At 44.4% G+C, this 17,470-nt stretch overlaps 1 protein-coding gene across 6 annotated transcripts in view; it reads right to left on the minus strand.

Moving 5' to 3' along the window:
- epha6 (eph receptor A6) overlaps window positions 1-17,470 on the minus strand; it is a 203,277-nt gene that overhangs the window by 123,265 nt on the left and 62,542 nt on the right. For all 6 annotated transcript variants that reach the window (XM_064310573.1, XM_064310575.1, XM_064310574.1 and 3 more), the window contains exon 4: window positions 12,717-13,380. In XM_064310573.1, coding sequence (XP_064166643.1) covers window positions 12,717-13,380 — 664 coding nt within the window. The remainder of the gene's footprint in view (window positions 1-12,716; window positions 13,381-17,470) is intronic.

Below are 17,470 nucleotides of genomic sequence, written 5' to 3' on the forward strand. Positions count from 1 at the left end.
CTTAAATAAACAGAGGAAACAGAAATTTGAACACAAATATAAATTGCAGACAGCCTGCTGACAAATCTAACTGTGCCAATATGCCACCCTGCATGCCACGTCTGTTTAGGCCTGAAAAAATTATCTTGGAACTGATATTTCAGGAATTAACTTTCAGTTTGAGGAACACATTTTATATTGGATGAATGTGAAGAAATGTCATAAAAAATAAATGTCTAACTTTGCTGCATTACTACTTTAAACAGTTGAACAAAAGAACCACCAAAGCAGAACCACCAAACTACTCCCTACTTTACATCATCATCTACCTATACATCATCCAATATTTCACACAATCCAACACTGCTACAAAGTTTAATACTTTCATCAAATCAAATCCAAATATTTCCTCACACACAGTTTAATACTTTCATGCAAAATCCAATACTCTGAACAGAAATGGGGGATAAAGAGATCATACTACATTTTCCATGAAAACTTTCCACAACTGGTTTCACTTAACCAATCAAGCTGTTTGCATTGCCATGACACTTTATTTATTTTTTTTCTAAAGCTTTGCTCTGTAAACCCCTGCTGCGAATAAAAATCCAGCATTTATTCCTGGGAGGTAGGTCTTCACATTCATGCATATTAAAGATTCTTCACTCTCTGTGATACACCTCTGTTCTGTCCTTGAGACGCATTGCTGTCCTTGAAAGGCAGCAGGGCTCTGTGAAAAATACTCGGGGCTTAGAAAGCACAGCTACAGGGCTCCACACGCTGGCACCTGCCGATGCGCTGCCGTCATTTTATAAAGCAACTAAGAGAGCTGCACAGAAATGGAACAGGAACACGGACAGTATATGCAGGACATGCATTCCGAGAAACATGCAGTATAATTATTCACAGTCAGATTCCTGTCCAATGGAAACAAATTCAGTAATGGTTCTCTTGAGCATGAGTACAAAATAAAATACACTGCAAACCAATTTATATTTTTTCAGTAATTGTGCTTAATGAATTGGCGCAATGCCTGCCAAATGCACACAAAAAAAAGTATGCCTTCTAGACAATATGGGGCACATCACCCCCACAATCACGGGCAGTGACAGAGAGGGGTCCTCCTGGAGAAGAGAGAAGAAAAACTCCCAATTAAGTTATTCCCACTGCGCCTGCTCGTTAAACTGAAAGGAGATTTAGAAATGTCACTGCGTGACTGGAGTGACGGGTTCGGGTAACTGGCGTAAATGGCGGCTGGGTCTGTCTGAGTGTGAGGCAGCCCCCTCTCTGTTCCTCCATCGGCATTCTGCCATCTCCCTACAGCACCTTTTTCATTTCCCTCTGACAACTTGAGCGATATGTGCATGAATTGCTCCTTCAGCCGGTCCGGCATCATTCTCCGTAATTGAAAATGTCTGATTGGGGGGTGGGGGGGTTCCCCACCATGTTTACAACCCTGCCTTCCAATTAAATCCCTGGACATCCTCTGATTTAAAATGAATAAGCAAACAATAAACAACAGAAACAAATGGGGTATAGTGCAATCTTGAAACATGGTTCCCAAAGAATTGAGTTACAGTAACTACTACATTTTCAGGCTCAGCTGTTCTAAAAGATACACATCTTTATTTTCATATTGAACTTGATAAATATAATACCATTTAAATTGGTATCATGACTATTATTAGTCATAGATGAATTATTATTACTGGGCTAGGAAAACTAAAATTAGAGAGGAGACAACAGTATGTGGTTGCTACAATAACACCTGAGCATAATCTAAAATAAGAGTGAGGGAGCAGTCCCAGCCCCCTCGGCTGCCTGCTGCTTCCCTACTCTGTGTGCCCATCAGGTGTGCTGTGGCTCCAGCAGCTTGGGCTCAGAGATAACCGCAGGCTGGGGCCAGGCCTTTTCAGCCCCCCCTTACCCCCCACCCCCAATACCCTATCCCCCTGAGCCCCAGCCCAGGCTGGGGGGGGGGCGTATTTGGCAGGTAGCCTTGGGTGATATTAACTTCACATGTGGAACGTATCTCGGGACCGAGACCACAAGATCAACTCTCCTCCTCTAGTTTATCTGCCTTGGGCCCTGGGTGCCTCTGACTCCATCGCTGGGTATGATATTGTATATTTACTTTAGTAAGGGCCGGGAGCACTCGCCCCGGCTACTTAGACCTACTCCTGGAGGGCAAAGTCTATGATCCTTTGGTTTTCCCATCTCTCTTTAAATCACTAACTCTCAGAACTGAGGAAAGGAAGCTGGGCTGGTTCAATAAAGGAAATAATTGGCTGAATCAGGAGGTTAAGTGGTCGGCTGGAGCTGCAGACTCTGGGCGCAGAGGTTCTTAAGGACAGAGCGTGGCTCGGCAGTGTGGAGCGTGTGAATAGTAGTAGTAATCATAAACACATTCCTTCCTTACTTTTAAAAAGTCTAATCCACACTGCAGCGACTTGTCACAACTGTAGGCCCAGACCAAACAGTCTCAAATACTGCAGTGCACACGACAACTTAAAAAAAAAGAAAAAAACAAGACAGCATGTTTTTGGATGATCATAGAAGCCGAGCATGCGCTAATGCAAAATTCTTTTTTTTTAATTTTTTTTTTTTACTCTGTCTAGTGGAGAAACGGTCCCTGCCACAACACGCTTCACACCCGCATCTGAGAAAGGCTGTGTGTGCGCTGTGTGCCGCTGGCCTAAACGCTCTGCAGAAACAGATGGACGCTGGTTTGATGAGATGTGAGATCAGCATGCAGACACGTCTGACAAACAGATTTAAGACGAGATCCAGGGCTCTGGAAACCCGAGCAGGTGCTGCCCTGTGAATGTGAGCGTGTGAGCGCCCCATCATCAGCTCTGTCAGGCTCCGATTACACCTGCGCTGTGAACACGTGCAGAGAGAGCTGAGCCAAGGCTAGAGCTTCTCTTCAGCGAGCTCTTCTCTCTCAGCGCAATCCCCCCCCCCAACCCCAGCATTCCATCAGCTGCATTTCAGCTCTGATTCTGCTCCTCAGATTTCTATTACAGAGAAGCTTGATCAATTATGGCTCTGCTGGACATGCGCTGGACAGAGAGGGCCTGTGGCATGCGGCCTGTCATTCCATTTGCAGAGAGGTTCCTGCACATTCTGAACGCACCCACGCACGCACACACAAAGCAAATTCATTTTCACGTACCTACAAAATTCTAACCGTACAAAAACGATAAGAAATCACTTCCCCAAAAATAAGGTTTCATTTTTAATTTTGCCAAGTGGGGAGAAATAAAAAAATAATTTGTATTAAAAAGTCAGTCCTTAAAAGTTGTGTGTGTGCAATTTGTATTTTAGAGAAAAAAATATTTTCTATTTTCCTTTTCTTTTTTGAATTTTTATCTCTCTGCAACCAGCTTCTCACTCATAGAGAAGCACTCTTCTCTCATATATATATATATATATATATATATACATATATATACACACACACACACACAAACACACACACACACATACACAAACACATACACAAACACACACACACAAAGCATACGACCATATGTCCTGCCTAAACCACCTTAAGATGAAGCTTTTAGATGGATATTTGATAAGGAAAATTCTGTTTGGCTTTAGGAACCATCTTCTGCAATTGAGATTAGTCAATAAAACATGATGAAATACATTAACCTTTGCCTTTGCATTTGAATTTGGCAATAATCCTCACCATGCCCAGAAACATCAATCCATATCCGAGCTGAAAGATGAGTCCTTCCTCAGATTGAGACCAATTTACCTGGTGAGTGTCAGAGGTAAGCAGGTGAAAGTTTAGGTGAAAATGCCAGATTTCATGCTCATTGTATTATATTTGTATTTCTCAATTTACAGCAAATTACAATTTAAAATAAAGCTAACTGGGTTGTGTATGTCACAGCAGATTTTATTTTCAGTCATCACACAAGGGAAATGCATTTGTTCTGTCATTTCCAACGAAAAACACACACACACACACTCTAATTAAACTGTAAAAAAAGCACTGTAATTAAAAGTAAGCCCAGCTCTAAATGTAAGACAAAAAGATATCATGGGGTAACTCATTTCTGATGTCTGTGCACATGCTTAGTGGCAACTGTTACCACAAAGAATTTGTCTTTGGCTTCATTTTTTTATTCTTAAAATTCGCAGCTAACACAGGATCAAGCATCACCAGTTCCCACCCCAGTTTGGAATGTACCGTCATCTGGAACTGCAGCCATATTCTTACTAACCCCCCCTGCTAATTCAGGAGAGTGTAGACATCCAATAATATCCCTTTCTCTATGGGCAGGGCCAACGGGTGTCAATTTTCTGAATGTTTTCGCAACATTGCAATCACTGCAGCCATTGAGAAAGTTTCTTACTGCTGCATTAAATTGTGCAAATGAGACTACTTCTACTTTGTTTTTTCAAAAGGTTTTATTTGCACTTCAGCGACAGTCCATGACTTCAACGGTATATTGGTCCTTAAGACTACAGATCTCTGGACATTATTCTGACAATGATACAGAGGGGCATGTCATCGTCTTCAGCCACTTCACTGCCGGGCAGCTCTCGATTCCATAAGATATGTTGTCATGGCAACCGTCTAGCCAGGAGGATGACAGAATAATGAAACCTTTGTGTTTTGTTTGGACAAATTCGGATCACAAATGTCACACCTTCTAATGTAATCCTTCTCAAATGGGAGAGTTGGCCTGTGAGAAACGTGGATAAATTCCACTCTAAATTTCAAATCGATGGGGACCCCCTCATTCCTGTGAGCCTCTGGTTCCGAAGCAATATGGGGACAACGATCGCCCAGGATAAAAATGCCCATGGTTGCTCAGTAAATTCTATCTGACCATGCAGTAATGATCTTCGCTTTCAGTAAATGGGGCCTTTCTGCCAGGACTTTACAACTTTTGTGGCACACAGGACATTTTGAATGCTCTGCATTATATGTCGCACATTTCTGGGAAGTAAAAACTTTCCTCTGTTGTAATGTGAGTACTGTGAGTGGGATGTGCTCCTGGGCTGAGAGTAGCCACACAATGTACCCTGCAGGCATGACCTCTACTAGCCTACCAAGCCACTGCTGAGCCATAGAACTAAAAAGACATCAGCCTGTACAAGACAGATAATCATAATTAGCTCACGTCCAACAGAAAGAACCCCAGCGTACACATCCCCAGACTTTTATCACCACTTCATCGAAACACGACTTCTGTACACCGTTAATGCCGCTGCATTACACGCAGTGTTACTGTGAGCCTATCACTGCTCCCTGGAGGCCACCTTATCTTGTGGGTTTGGTACGGTGTACAAATGTTCCCTAGTAATACAAGGTTTAGCTTTGTGAGGGTAGAACAACATACGAAGAGACTGTTTTGACCCTCAAAAGCTACCGTAATTTTGCCAGCAGCTATGCCACCATGTATCCTGCTCCGCAGCTGTGAGCTTGGTTTGCCCTTGGATGGGAGATCTCCGGGGAAAACTATGTTGCTGCTGGAAATAGTGTTGGTGGATCAGTGGGGGCCCATCATCTCTCTGGTCAATTAAACCCCAATACCGCAGCGTCACTGTGCTGTAGGAGATGTTAAACTGAGGTCCTGACTCACTACAGTCATGATACAAGATCTCATGACACATTATGAAGAGTAGGGGGTTCCCTGGCATCCTGGGCAAATTCCCAACCTGGCTTTACAACATGCCACCTAATCCTGTTCTCTTCCTCTCCACCCCAGCTGATGGGTGGTGAGCGTTCTGGCGCAAAATGGCTGCTGTGCCTCACCCAGGTGGGTGCTACACATTGGTGGTATAAGCACTATGGAAATGTAAGGAATCATTATTGTTATCATTAATAACAATAATTTCTCAAGGTATACATTGTTGTATAATACTATGCAACAGTATCTATGATCACTACAGTGGCAGTTCCTGAAATCTGATTGTAGGCCACTCAACGTTACAGTACATCCAGATTGGTTGGTTGATCAGTTATGAAGAAAAATAATACAAAACATACCATCTAATATTACAATGAAGAATTTTATAAGCCTCTTTCAGTTGGTGCTATATGTAATGAGTGTTTCTGCCACACATTAAAACAATTTTTAGAATTCAGTCATTTTAGACATTTAGCTCAAATTTTCTAAATAAATGTCATGCTGCGCCATATATTAATTCAGTGATATTGTAATAGTAAATATAGGCTTCATAATCAGTGTTGGGAAACATTTGGTTTGTTTCCAATGCCACTTCATTTGAAAAGGCAAAGTTTCAAATCTATTATGCACTTTTACTGAACCCCAGTGAAATGTGAAACAAATACAGTAGTGGTGCTTTTCGCATTTATTCATTGTGCCTGCCAGTCTGTGAATATGGTGCCAGACAATAAACAAACAAGAATAAACTCCATAAAACACGATAGGGCTCATTAAGTCCTCTTTTGACATTTGTTTGTGACCTATCCACACTGCAAACAAACTATTTAACATTTGGCATAAGAAGGTGATGAAAGCCATTTTAACTCCCTGACACAGATGCAATCATAACCTTGGTGGGCTTTGTTGTTTCATCAGTAAAATCTATTTATATTGCTGAGTTGTTTGGCTGCTATTTTCTCTTGATCTGTGACTATACGACTCGTGTTAACATTCTGAAAATAAAAAATGAGAAAAGTAGTGTCGTGGTTCTGTGTTTCCGTCTGTCTTTCCTTGTTGGGCCGCCAGATGGCGGCACTTCTGTTTTGTGTCCTGCTCCCCTTGTTTAATTGTATCGTTGCTTTCAATTATCCTATTATTGTTTTTGGGTTGTCTCGTTTTTCCTTCCCTCTCTGTGGCCTGATTGTTCATGGTGCCCTCCTGTGTCTCGTCAGTGTCTGGTCTATTTAAGTTCCCTTCTTCCTTGACTCAGGTGCTGGATCCTTGGTCGTGTTTGTTCGTGTGTGCCTCTGTTTCTGCCCCGTGTGTTCCTGCCCATGTTCTGTTTTCCACGTTCTTTTGGATTTTCTTTGTTTCCTGCATTTTTGAAGCTTTTCTTTGTGGTTTTTGAGAGTTGCCCTGCGAGGCTTTTTGTTCCCTGCTTTAGTTCCTGTTTTGTAAAGTAAAGTCTTAGTTTCTATTCACCGTTCGGAGTTTTGTGTTTTTTCCCCCCTCACTCTGCGTTTGGGTCCTAACCCCCCACTACCCTGACAAGTAGTACTTTACCACAAGCTGAATATATATATATATATATATAGTTTGCAGTGATTTAATGCTTACCATTGCACATATGCAGCTTTTGCTTGAATCCTAATTACACAGCTCTTTAGTGTCTGTCATCTCCGATGCATTTAAAGAGTGGGATGTAAATGGCTGCTGTTAGTTGATTGACAAATGACCAGATGTTAGAAGATTGATCATGTGATCATACAAATGACTAACCCAAAGACAAATTTAGCAAAAACAAGGTGCTTGTTACAACAAACCATGAATTGACGCCACCTTTCTTGAAAGCCTCACTTTTAAGTGCTTCTGGTAGCTCATTCGGATGGAGTGAACTGTAAAACTAAGCAGCTCTCTGAAATATTCAGCATCCTAAATGACAGAAATTCAAAGTCCCGTCAGAAAGGGGTTCACTCCCATTCACACATCTGCTTTAGGGTCACATTAGCTCAGACATCGGCTCAGGATTCAATAATTCTTTGGACAAGCAGCAGCCCTTGAAATGTCAGTGAAGCCTGAAGTATAGGAGCACACAACACTATTAATGTCCACTGAGTGCCCCTGCTTGCACTAAAAAACCCAGCAAACCCAAAAACATACAGCCTTTTATCTAAGCAGGACAATAAAGGCAGTCATCCAGTTCTGAGATGCCACAGACCAGAAACAGAGAGTCACTGAGAGAAACAGCTCTGCCAGTATTCAGACTACAATGATACGTCAGCAATCATGAAAAAATAAACAAACATGCATAGCGCCAGATATGAATAATTACGAGATAAATAATAATAACAAAGCACATAAAACAGAAAATACACACACACCTGTCTGCTGCTTGTACAGAATACAGGAGCAGGCAGAAAGACTGAGAATCACTCAAAAAGTTATGATTTGAGAGTTACATTTTTATCACTGTAAATTTAACATCAACAGGGCAGCTACAGATCTTCAGGGTGCGCTGGTTGTCTTTATAAATCAGGGCTTAATTGATGAATTAAAGCCTTGTGGAGCACACAGTGAACTCACTTGCATGTTTCCTCTCATCTGAATTGGTTTTCGATCTGAAAAACCAACAGACCCTGCAGCGCCCCAGGACCTGGGTTGGCCACCCTTGCTTCAGGCCAACATGGAGAATCATAAATTAACTAGGTAAGCAATAGGGGAAGAGGCCTTTTTTAATCAAAAAGGAAAACAGCTGCTGGCCAGACAGAAACCAGCTGTACACATTTTACATCTGAAAGCTCCATATGTCTTGAGACAATTGTGTGTTATGTAGTGTTCAGTCATAAGTAGGCACAATCTGACAATCTCCTGAATGCAGTGACAAAGATGATCTCACACCAAGATAAAACAGGGTCAGAGAGCATCTTCTTCGTCTGCCTGCTATTTTACCATAAGAAAATTTACTTTCAATTATATGCTCATCACTGTCAAGCTGACAGAACAAGAGGCCTTTGATGTAGCAGCAGGAAAGAAAACTTTCAAAAAAATAAACAAATGAGTACAGATCTGGCTGGGACAGTTGTGGGATATTTCATTCCTGAAAAAAAGGGTACTGAGATTATGTTTTCTGCTTGTTAATGCACAAGATGGCTTAATTTAGCAGCTATTTAAATTGAAAAGGCCCCGTTCAGTTATTTAAAGGAAACAGAAACTATTCTGCTTTGCTGTGAATTTAATAAATGGTGGCAATTAGTGATGTAGTCTCCGTACAGAGCTTGGGAAATGAGGCCAGATAAGATTAATCTGGCACAGTCCTAAGCTTTCTCCAGCTTGAAACATGTTCCACGCTTTAAGAAGCACACTGCAATTTAGTCGATTAGTGGATAGCAGTTCATCAGCCAGAAACTGTGTGAAAAGTAACCTACAGTACAATGCATAACAATACACATCCATTATGCTTATAGTACATAACAGTACCTCTCAGTTTATTGTAGTCTTAACATTGTCTACCCTGTTTTTATTTTTCGTGAAATTATGTGTATTAGTGCAATGGCATAGGAGCTTACTATATATGAAATTAATGTCATTATTTGAAAGTTGAGAAGTTTACAAATTTGCAGGGCTCTGTCAGGTTATCTGCATTTGTTTTGAGCAGCCTGTATTTAAATCCCATAAGGTGAAAAAGTCAATGAACAGTGGAGATGGGAACCTCCTGTGAATGTAAATTAGGGAGGATTCAACGTTCCGGAACAATCTCCCCAGAGATCCTGAATAGAGAGTTGCCACCTATGTAAGATCTTCTGTAATATATTTTCTTAGAATCGATTTAACTGTCTATAATATCTCATTTTCAGAGGATTACTACTTGTTGCAGATGTGTTAAAGCCATAGCTGTCACAGTGAATTCATACATCTACTGGAAATCCGTAAAAGACTACACTCGAAGGAATCTGGGAAAGATCGGGAAAGTTGGGGGGTACATTCACAAGATTCAGATGAGGGGGAACACGTGCTGTTTGTCCAATCAGACAGATTGACAGTAACCAATAAACCAGCAGTTTTCAAACTCGGTCCTGGGGACCCCTGCGTATGCTGTGTTAACACATTGCAGGTTTGGCTCATTATCATTTGCAAAGCAATTAGAAGCCAATTGATTTATCTCAGTCTTTAATTTGATCAGTTCAAAAAAAGTTTAACCTCTCTTTGTGTAACTAGCACAGTGTGAATATGGGACTTTTATTCATCATAGCATGCATAGCTACGTCTTCTGACATAAAGTGGCCTAAGAGAGTAAATAATCCCTCAAAATATGAAAAGCGTAATTAAGCAAAAATTTACAGCTTGTTAGAATTCTGGGCTTGCAGTCGCGGTTGGAACGAAAACCACCATACACCGGGATCCCCAGGGCCGAGTGTGAAAACCACTGCAATAAACAACCCTTGAAGAGGCGATGCTATGGGGAGACTAGCATACATGCATAATGGCAAATGAGGAAAAGTGCTGCAACAGGAAATAAACAAAACCAATCACGCCGTTGCGCTGAATGAACGTCTTGCTCCGTGACTCCAATATGACCCTAATGTTCAGGCTTGTTTCAGAACGGTTCAGAATCACAGCGGTGTTTTCATCTCTAAATCAATTCATCGGGAGGCTTCAATGGGATTTTTCCTGGTGAATAAAACCTTTCACACCTGCGGGGATTAGTTTGATCATCACCATTATGCAGCTCCCCCATAAATTGCTTTTAGACTTGTTATTTCCCACAAAGAGCCAGGCAAGCCGGCTTCATCGACACACCGACTCAGAATGAAAATTCTCCATTAATATTTGGAACAAATGCACATTCTCAATTCCTATAGGGAATATGAGGAACTAGGATCTCCTTGAAAAGTAAACTTAGTCTAAACTAAAAAAAAAAAACCTTTCGTTAATGTGTCAGTTTATCCTTCTCTGCCGGTAACTTTCAGGGTCCTGTATCCGATTAAGCAGTACGGAACCCTGCAGTCTTTAACAGATTAAAGTGCAGCTTTTGATGTTTCAAGGTTGAAATTGCTCTCTGCAACATCCTGTGCTGGGGGGGGGGGGGTTGGAGGAGGGGCGGTGACCTTTAGATGACTCCCTCCCCCCCTGGCTGCGATGGCACTGGGTCCCAATGGGCCTTTCCTCTCCCTCAGGCTCAGATTCCACCCACCCACTTCAGAAATCTCTGACGTTTGAACAGACGAAGCGTCAATTTCAGAGGTAGGAATGAGTCGTCAGAGTTTCTGAAAGTGACATTTAAAGCATTAAGGTGGCAGCGCATTGTATGTTGAGTGTGGCAAATTCAGGGGAGCGGAGCTGCGCCTTGATCAATAAAGCGTGCCGAGCTGCTGCTGAAGAGATTCAGGAGCTGAGGGATGTAATCACCAAACAAGTGCGCCATTTCATGATGAGGCACTTTCACTACGTGCAGCCCATACTGCAAGTTTCAGAGGAAAGTGCAACCACTCGGGACAAATATAAGAAACACAGAATTCCAAAGAAATCTCCCACTTTTTTAAGGGCAAAACCTAGGTAGTAGTGGGGAAACGCCTCAAAGAGGGGGTGGGCAGGGGGCACATCCGCAGATAGCCCAGGGGCGACGGGAGCCAAATATGATCAAAATGCTTTAGCGATAGCGAGGCTAATCTTTAGCAGCAAGGCACCCAACAGCACGGAGCGACAGGGGAGATGGAGCTTTCAGACAGACTGTGATCCAGAGGAAGGAGACGCGCAGAAAACCTGTCTGTCTGCAGCCGGGGCTTTTGAAAGGGCTTCAGACAGCTCAGGAGCTGCTTACCCATTCAGTTTGCAGCCCCATTACCGACGCACAGCTTGACAGCTGCCAGCCAGGCGGAGGCTGTGGCCTTAATCTATCGAGTGATTCATTCCGCTGATAGCGCCTCGGGGGTGGGAGATAGGGGGGTGCCCATTTACACCGCGATGCCCCTAACGCGGGCCCCTCTCCCCCACGCACCTAACTGCCTAACTCTGGGGAAATAAAGGTCTCTCCCCAAACAGTAAGACCTTCACAATCCCAACTGAATGAGTTTGAATTGAAGTATTATTAACAAAAAGACGGTGGACTGGCGATGGGTCTGAGCCATCGCCACGGCGATAACGACTCAGTGCCGCGGCGGCCTTTGTGGACGTGCTTGTCTGCATCTCTGCTGATGTTCCGATAGTTCAGATTCATGGTGAGTGAAGCTCTGCTGCTCGAACGCTGCTAGCCAATCATCACACTTCTTCAAAAAAGGAGCAGGGACTAAACGATGAAGGGTCACAGCTGTGCCTGTATGTATGTACTGTAAAGGCCGGCGGTCTTACACCATGACCAAAGGAGGCCTGGCTGCTCTGTGAGCGACCTGCAGAGCAATGCAGAGGACCCACAGCCCTGACCACGCATCAAGAGCCCCCCTCACCCAAATCCTCTGGGGGAGCTGCTTAAGGGGGCATTAGGAGAGGGAGCTGCCAGTGGGACTCCCCGATAACCTGCTCACCGTGCCGCCTGATCCGGTCTGTTTTGTAATACTAGCCACGCCCAGTTCCCCAGTGCAGGGTTCTGACAGGCCGGGCCAAAGGTGGCCTGCTCCACACACGGTAAATGATGAGCATTACAATCAGACGCCGGTACAGCAGGACGTCTTACATATTCACTCCGCATCGCCAGTGTAAATGTTTAAGCACAGCGGATCAGCGGGAGGCCGGCGCACATCCTACAGAGGGGATTCAAGGTAAACTCCAGAGTGCTCTCAGCCTTCAGCAAATGAATAATAAAAAACCTGCAGATTAACCCTCTGCTCAGCCAATGATCTAGCATTAGAATGCTACTCCATGCGTATACATTCACACCAGTATCGCCACTTCATCACCTAAGCAAGCATCAAACACACAGGGAACGGTGTCCGTACACTTTCTCTGAACAGAACGATTGAGTGTGAGACAAGGAGAGTGAAGGAAAGAAGAGAGAGGAGAGAGAGGAAGGATGGTACAGATATAAAAAGGTGGGAGAGAGAGAAAAACGGTGAAGAGAAAGGAATGAGGGAGGAAGCAGGGCAAAGAGACGACAGGGGGGGGGTGACTGACCGAGACAGGTCCCGTCCAGCTCCTCGTAGCCCAGGCTGCAGACGCAGCGGCCCAGCGGCACCAGCCAGTCGCCGTCGGCCCCGCAGTACAGTTTGGGCGTGTCTCGCTCCTCCGCGTTCTTCACGCACGCGCCCCGCACCTCCACCAGCGAGGACGAGTCCACCCGCGGGATGGTGTCCGGGAAGGTGGCCAGGTTGCGGAAGGTGAAGGGGCACTTCTTGTAGTAGACGCGCACGGACACCAGGGCGATGCAGGCCCCGATGTCCTGGAAGGCCAGGTAGAAGCCCTTCCGGGCGATGGGCCCCACCTCCCGCACCTCGGTGTTCAGCTTGAGGATACGGTCGCCCAGGTCCATCTGCGTGAAGCTCTCGTCGGCCGCGATGGTGTCGATCTTGGTGTACTGGCCCGGCTTGAACTTGATGGCGTGGGACTCGTCCGTCTCCATGTAGAAGAGGTTGAAGGTCTCCTTGCAGGTGCCCGACACCCAGGGGATGCTGTTGCAGTCGCGCAGGGTGAAGCGCAGCTCCACATACACCTTCTGCGCCGCCTCGCGCGAGATCCAGTTGGACCGCAGCCAGTTGTTCTGGTTGGGCTCCATCACGTGGCACACCTGGAAGGTGTGGATGGGCCGGTTGTGCTCGTCCATCTCCGTTATGGCATCCCACTGCGGGGGAAAGAGGAGCGGAACGTCACTCACAGCAGACCACAGCCCGCCATTCTCTGCTACAATTAAAAATATTTACTGGAAGAGTACATCGAGTTTAATAAAGAACACAAAGATATTTACATGAAGCATGCGTAAGCATGACTTAACTGAGTCTGAGTACCAGGTGAAATAAAGCATTTAAAAAGTGCTTGAGTACCCAGGGGAATTTCGACAGAGTATTCTAGTGCTGTATGTAATGGCACATCTTATAGCACAACGCATAATGACCACAGCTTTAGAAAAGTTTTATTTAACAGTTATGTCATGCTTACGGATGTTGTTATGCATTCCTTACGTGGTTGCATTTAATATACTTTGTGATTAAATATTCTGACAACATCCTCCCGTTCTCTGGTAGTGGGACCTGGAATAAATATTCTGATAACATCCCCTCAGCCTGTGCTAAAATCTTTATATTCTCATATCATCCTAAGATTCTATAGAAAGATTTTTTAAAAATGCTTCTTTAGAATACATCTGCAATACTGATGAGCCTAGATGGGCTGGATAGCCTGTTCTTTGTCATCATACACTGTTATGTTCTTAGAGCCCTCTCATTATGTGGATAAATACACATGTCCTGATTAAAGCCCTGTCATTATCTGCTAAAATATAACGATGCTGAACACGAGGAAAGCAAAGCGGACCGACGCCGGCGTCATACGCCACTGATCTCTGAGCAGCGGAGAGACAGAAAGGCATCATCGGTAATTGGTCTTTTTCTGATCAATTAGTCTCACTTTGCCTGAGATAAATCCGCTCCATAACATTGTGTTTAGTGTTCAACAATCGCGGATTTAACGGGTGCGTCGTCCTCTTAGCCGTGCGGCACGCGACCAAACAGCCGTGAAGGCAGTGAAATTCTCACCCCTCAGCCTGCGCTCCAGAGACTCGCATAATAAAGCACACTCTGGAGCGGCCCCGTTAACGAGGTGACATCACTCTGTGTGGCAGAAATTAAAAAAAACAATAATATTTATTGGGCTTCAGAGCCTCGATTTATACTCTATTAAACACAAAGAGCTGTAATGTGACCCCGAGTGACCCCTAAAAGAAAATGAAGTAAATGAATGGAGCGGCATTGGCTGGCTCCCCCCCCCCTCCCTGCATGAGCCGAGGCAGGCATCCACAAAGCAGGTCAAGCGGCATTTCTATGCACATCATCACTGCTGCTATTCGAAGTTATCAGGGAATTCTTTTCTGTGTCCAATGTACATTCAATGTGCCCGCTAAGAGTCGCTCCAGTCATTATGGACAGGGACACGCACACACACACGCAGACACGGACATGGACACGGACACGAGGATGAAAATGCATGATGGACCACATTGATCCATGATTCTCTCTCTTTTATCCAACTTTAAACCTGTAATTATTTGGGATAGCAGTGATGCAAAGATGGGGGTAGCTGAATTGGTGAACTCAACATGTGGAAAATGGAGACTGGCTTAAATGTCACACTTGCATCCACATTACCCCTGTGGCAATCAAGACCTGGAAAGACTCAATTACAGGAACCCCAGTCCTATGCCCTGCTGTAAGGGCTTTGGGGTGGCGGGAGTTGGGGGGCAGGCTGCAATTCTCACTTTTTTTCTTTTACCACCATCTATGTACATCATATAGCACTCTCAATCTGATGATTTTCATAGGTGGCTGGGATAGAGTTTCATAATGGCCGATGGAGTGAATATCTCATGGCCTGCGTTGCATAATTACACTGGTTTCTAATTACTGTCTAATAGATTTATAGCACTGCAGCTCCAGTTAAGGAGAGAAGCAACGGATAGTGCTGCTCTCCCTTCTTTTCTTTGTGCCGTAATTAATTACTGGGAAACAACAGAAGCTCTTCATTAACTAAAGCTTAGCAGGACTGCAAAGGAGGCTTAGTCATTCTCTGCAATTATTTCATTGATAAGTTGGTTCTTTTAATAAACAGTCAGGCCTTTCACTGCTGTTACTACACATGATCAGGGGGGGAAAAAAACTACACATGAGGATTTCCTAGAATCCAATTTTCTTTCTCAGTGTTATTTTATTTATCATAGCATAGAATCCCATTGAAACACAAGCACCTGCTCCTTAGTTTCTGAAAAAACATCTTTGAAAGGCTTTGGAAGAAACAGAATCAAATGGAAGAGCACATTACTTTTCTCATGTGTACAATGCACCAAAAATCCAGTATTAGTACAGATTGTGAAATGATTCCATATCTGTGGGTCTAATTGTTTCTTTGCTTCCATTCCCCCTCCCACCCCCTGGACAGTTCAGTCGAGTGCAGTCCTTTGCGTGCTGTTCATTATTCATGTAAAGTAAATCCAATATCACAGCAGAAGAGAGAACCTTTTTACAGTGCAAATCAATTCTGCCTTTCATCCCTTTCTTTGTATCATGTTAATGAGTTGAATTTGGATCTCGACACACTGCGATTTTGCCAGGACGAGCCCAAAAGCAATCATGGCTCATTGGATGGGGATTTTGGGCTTTCATTAGACTGGTCAGGTTTGTTTTTAATAATTCAAAACAGCTGCAACCAAGTCATCCCACTGATGATATTTTCCAGTTCCTGGAAATAGCATGCGCCGTGGGCTTGGGGAAAGCACACGGGAAAGCGGTAAAATACAGGGCTAAGCGTGCATCTACGCCTTGCTCTTTTACTCCGGACACTTCCATCAGTGTACACTAGACATAGTCAACTTTTCAAACAAAAAAGCGCTGAACATTTTTTGAAAATCAGTACTTTTAATTCTCAATTCATAAAAAATGATTAGAAAAACAATCTAATACGTCCATCAATAATGCAGTCTTTGGCAAATGAGCAGTTGGATCAATGCTTTCTTATAGTAGTGAGCTCAGTTCTTCGCGTGCTCTTTGTGTGACGTATTACTTGTGTGGTTATGTCCCAGCCCGTGCAGTGTGTCTGAAACTGGGCTGTGCTGCAGCGCTATGCAGACTCACTGGAGAAGGGCAGGTGTGGGCGCAGACTTTTGTTGTAGCCCAACACTAGCACACCCGATTCAACTAGTCAACGAATCATCAGCCTTCAACACACATTTGATTTGCTGAAATGAGTAGCAGGGCTAGAGGCTGCCCCCACTCTGCCCTTCTCTAATAAGACTGGACACCCCTGCTATGCAGGTAACTGTGGTGCAACACAAACTGCGTGACCTGCTCAAATGAAGGAAAGGGCTTAATAAAAAGCCCTGTTCCTCCAGACATGCTGACTTGGCTCGGGGTGGCCAGCAGCAGTAGCTCTCCCTGGGCCCCGGCTCGTATCCTTGCGGCAGGACGCTAGCGGTATTGACAGGCGCAGTGTGGCGGGGTGCTCGGTGGCGGCGGGGCCTGGCGAGGGCCCACGCGAGGCTGCTGGGTAACATCCCTTTGAGCGAGCCGCCACTGCAGAGTGACATCTGAAATGCACAGGCCCCACGCAGGTCCCTCTGCACTCTACAGATCCAGTCATACACTTTGTGCTGGAAGTAATGGCGCTGATAATGGGGAAAAAAACAATTAGATACTTTTAATAAAATATCAAATATTGCTTTGACCACTTCATATTCTATCCATATTAACCTAGATTTATTCTATATTCTATCCATATGGGGAATGCACCATCATATTCGCAGGCCATAATGACCTGGCAGTCACTGCATCAGGATTAAGCTTCAAGTGCAGCAGCTCCAAGATGACTGCAGGTACCTGAGCAGAGGATCTGTTCATAGGAGACAACCCAGCCAAAAGGAAACTATACCAGGTACAGTACAGTTACTGGGCAGTACTGACAATACAACAAGTTCACTGAAGGGTCACCACTGCAGAATCCCAAGCGGTTCTTAACTTAGTCTGAAGTCAGTTTGTGGGCCTCATTCTAACACTCAGACCTTTGGCCTGGAGCCTGTGGGAGGAGCCCTCCTGGGCGTTATGGCAACACATGCCGCTCCGCATAGAGACATGGTGTGGCTCCAGGCCCACATCACAGCCTTTGAGAAAACTTTCGCAACGCGTTAGCGGGACCTGCTCGGGAAAGACGAGGAATTGATTTTGCAGAAA

Source organism: Anguilla rostrata, chromosome 15 (assembly GCF_018555375.3).
Source record: "Anguilla rostrata isolate EN2019 chromosome 15, ASM1855537v3, whole genome shotgun sequence".
NCBI lineage: Eukaryota > Metazoa > Chordata > Actinopteri > Anguilliformes > Anguillidae > Anguilla > Anguilla rostrata.